The sequence below is a fragment of the Charadrius vociferus genome, unplaced genomic scaffold (assembly GCF_000708025.1).
Source record: "Charadrius vociferus isolate BGI_N301 unplaced genomic scaffold, ASM70802v2 scaffold280, whole genome shotgun sequence".
Taxonomy (NCBI): Eukaryota; Metazoa; Chordata; class Aves; order Charadriiformes; family Charadriidae; genus Charadrius; species Charadrius vociferus.
Window position 1 is genome coordinate 1,272,344 of NW_009646340.1, and position 1,216 is coordinate 1,273,559.

The following is a 1,216-nucleotide window of genomic DNA, read 5'->3' on the forward strand; positions in this document are numbered from 1 at the left end:
CCGCCAGCGATGCCCTCCCACCCTGGGCCCCTGCGGGAATCAGGGCGCTTGCATGGAGGTCCCGGGGGCTTCCAGCCTGCTGAAGTGCAGCTGGCACCTTCTGGCCACTTGGCTGGGAGCTCTTCGTTCTTTTAAAGCTTTTTTTTCCTGCTTTGGCCTTTTTCGCTTTATTACCCCATTGGCACCTCAAAGGTAGTGAAGAGAGGAAAAAAAAAAAAAAAAAGCCCCTTTGTGCTTTTGCTGAGCATGAGTCCTCTCCTCTGTGATGGAGTGGCTTTATAGTGCCCAGCTGTGTCCGGCTCCCTGGGACGGCAGCCCCTTCGTCCCCCAGAACATTCACCGGTAGCCTGGCTGGCACAAGGTGGAAAACCTCCCTCTGCTCCCCTGCTCGGTGGCAAAGCTGTGCCTGCCCCTAATTACCTCCTCTGCGTGGCTCCAACCTTTACCCGAGCATCTGCACCCCTGTGTGGCTCATCCATGGGGATGCTCAGGGATGCTCCTGGTTGCAAATGGGCAAGATGATACATTTTTTAAGGAAGACATTCATCCTGGAGAGGCTTTAAGAGGAGCTTCTGTTTCTGTTTCACCTCCCCGTGTGCAGGGTAAGCTACTGGTGAGGTCTGGGAATTAATTTAGGTAAATCAGAGAAGTGACCCAGACTCTGCTGCTCATTTAAGCGAGCTTGGCGAGGCAGCCCCTTGCAGAGCAGCACAGGCTGCAGGCAGAATATGGACAGTGAGAAATCACCCTCTGGTGACAAAGCACTGCCTGTGATGGGCACAGCATCCAGCCTGAGAAATCCGGGCAGCCGGGATGCGATTCCCTGGTGGGACGGAGCCCTGTGCTGGGGTCCCAGGGTGACCGGCTGTGGGACCCCTGTTGCAGGCGGTCGCCAACAGCGCCTGTTCTCTGTCCCGGGGCAGATGGTGTGGGCATCCTCCAGCCGCCTGGGCTGCGCCCTCAGCGCCTGTGCCAACGTGCAGGTGTGGGGCAGCACGTGGCGGCACGCCGTCCTCCTCGTCTGCAACTACGCCATCAAGTAAGTGCATGGAAGGAAGTCCTCCCCCCGGCTGCCATCCTGCCTCCCTGCTCCAGTGTCAGCAGCGAGGGGAGGGTGCTCAGAGGTGATGCTCTCCTCTCTTTTTAGGGGCAACTGGCTGGGAGAAGCGCCATACAAGGTGGGGCGGCCGTGCTCAGCCTGCCCCCAGCCTACGGC

General features: G+C 58.8%; 1 protein-coding gene across 1 annotated transcript in view; it reads left to right on the forward strand.

The window, feature by feature from the left end:
* R3HDML (R3H domain containing-like) overlaps positions 1 to 1,216 on the forward strand; it is a 3,845-nt gene that overhangs the window by 2,534 nt on the left and 95 nt on the right. The window contains exons 4-6 of the mRNA XM_009888720.1: positions 445 to 464; positions 900 to 1,039; positions 1,148 to 1,216. The exon at positions 1,148 to 1,216 is cut by the window's right edge and continues 5 nt beyond it. Of these exons, the coding sequence (XP_009887022.1) occupies positions 445 to 464; positions 900 to 1,039; positions 1,148 to 1,216 (229 nt within the window). The remainder of the gene's footprint in view (positions 1 to 444; positions 465 to 899; positions 1,040 to 1,147) is intronic.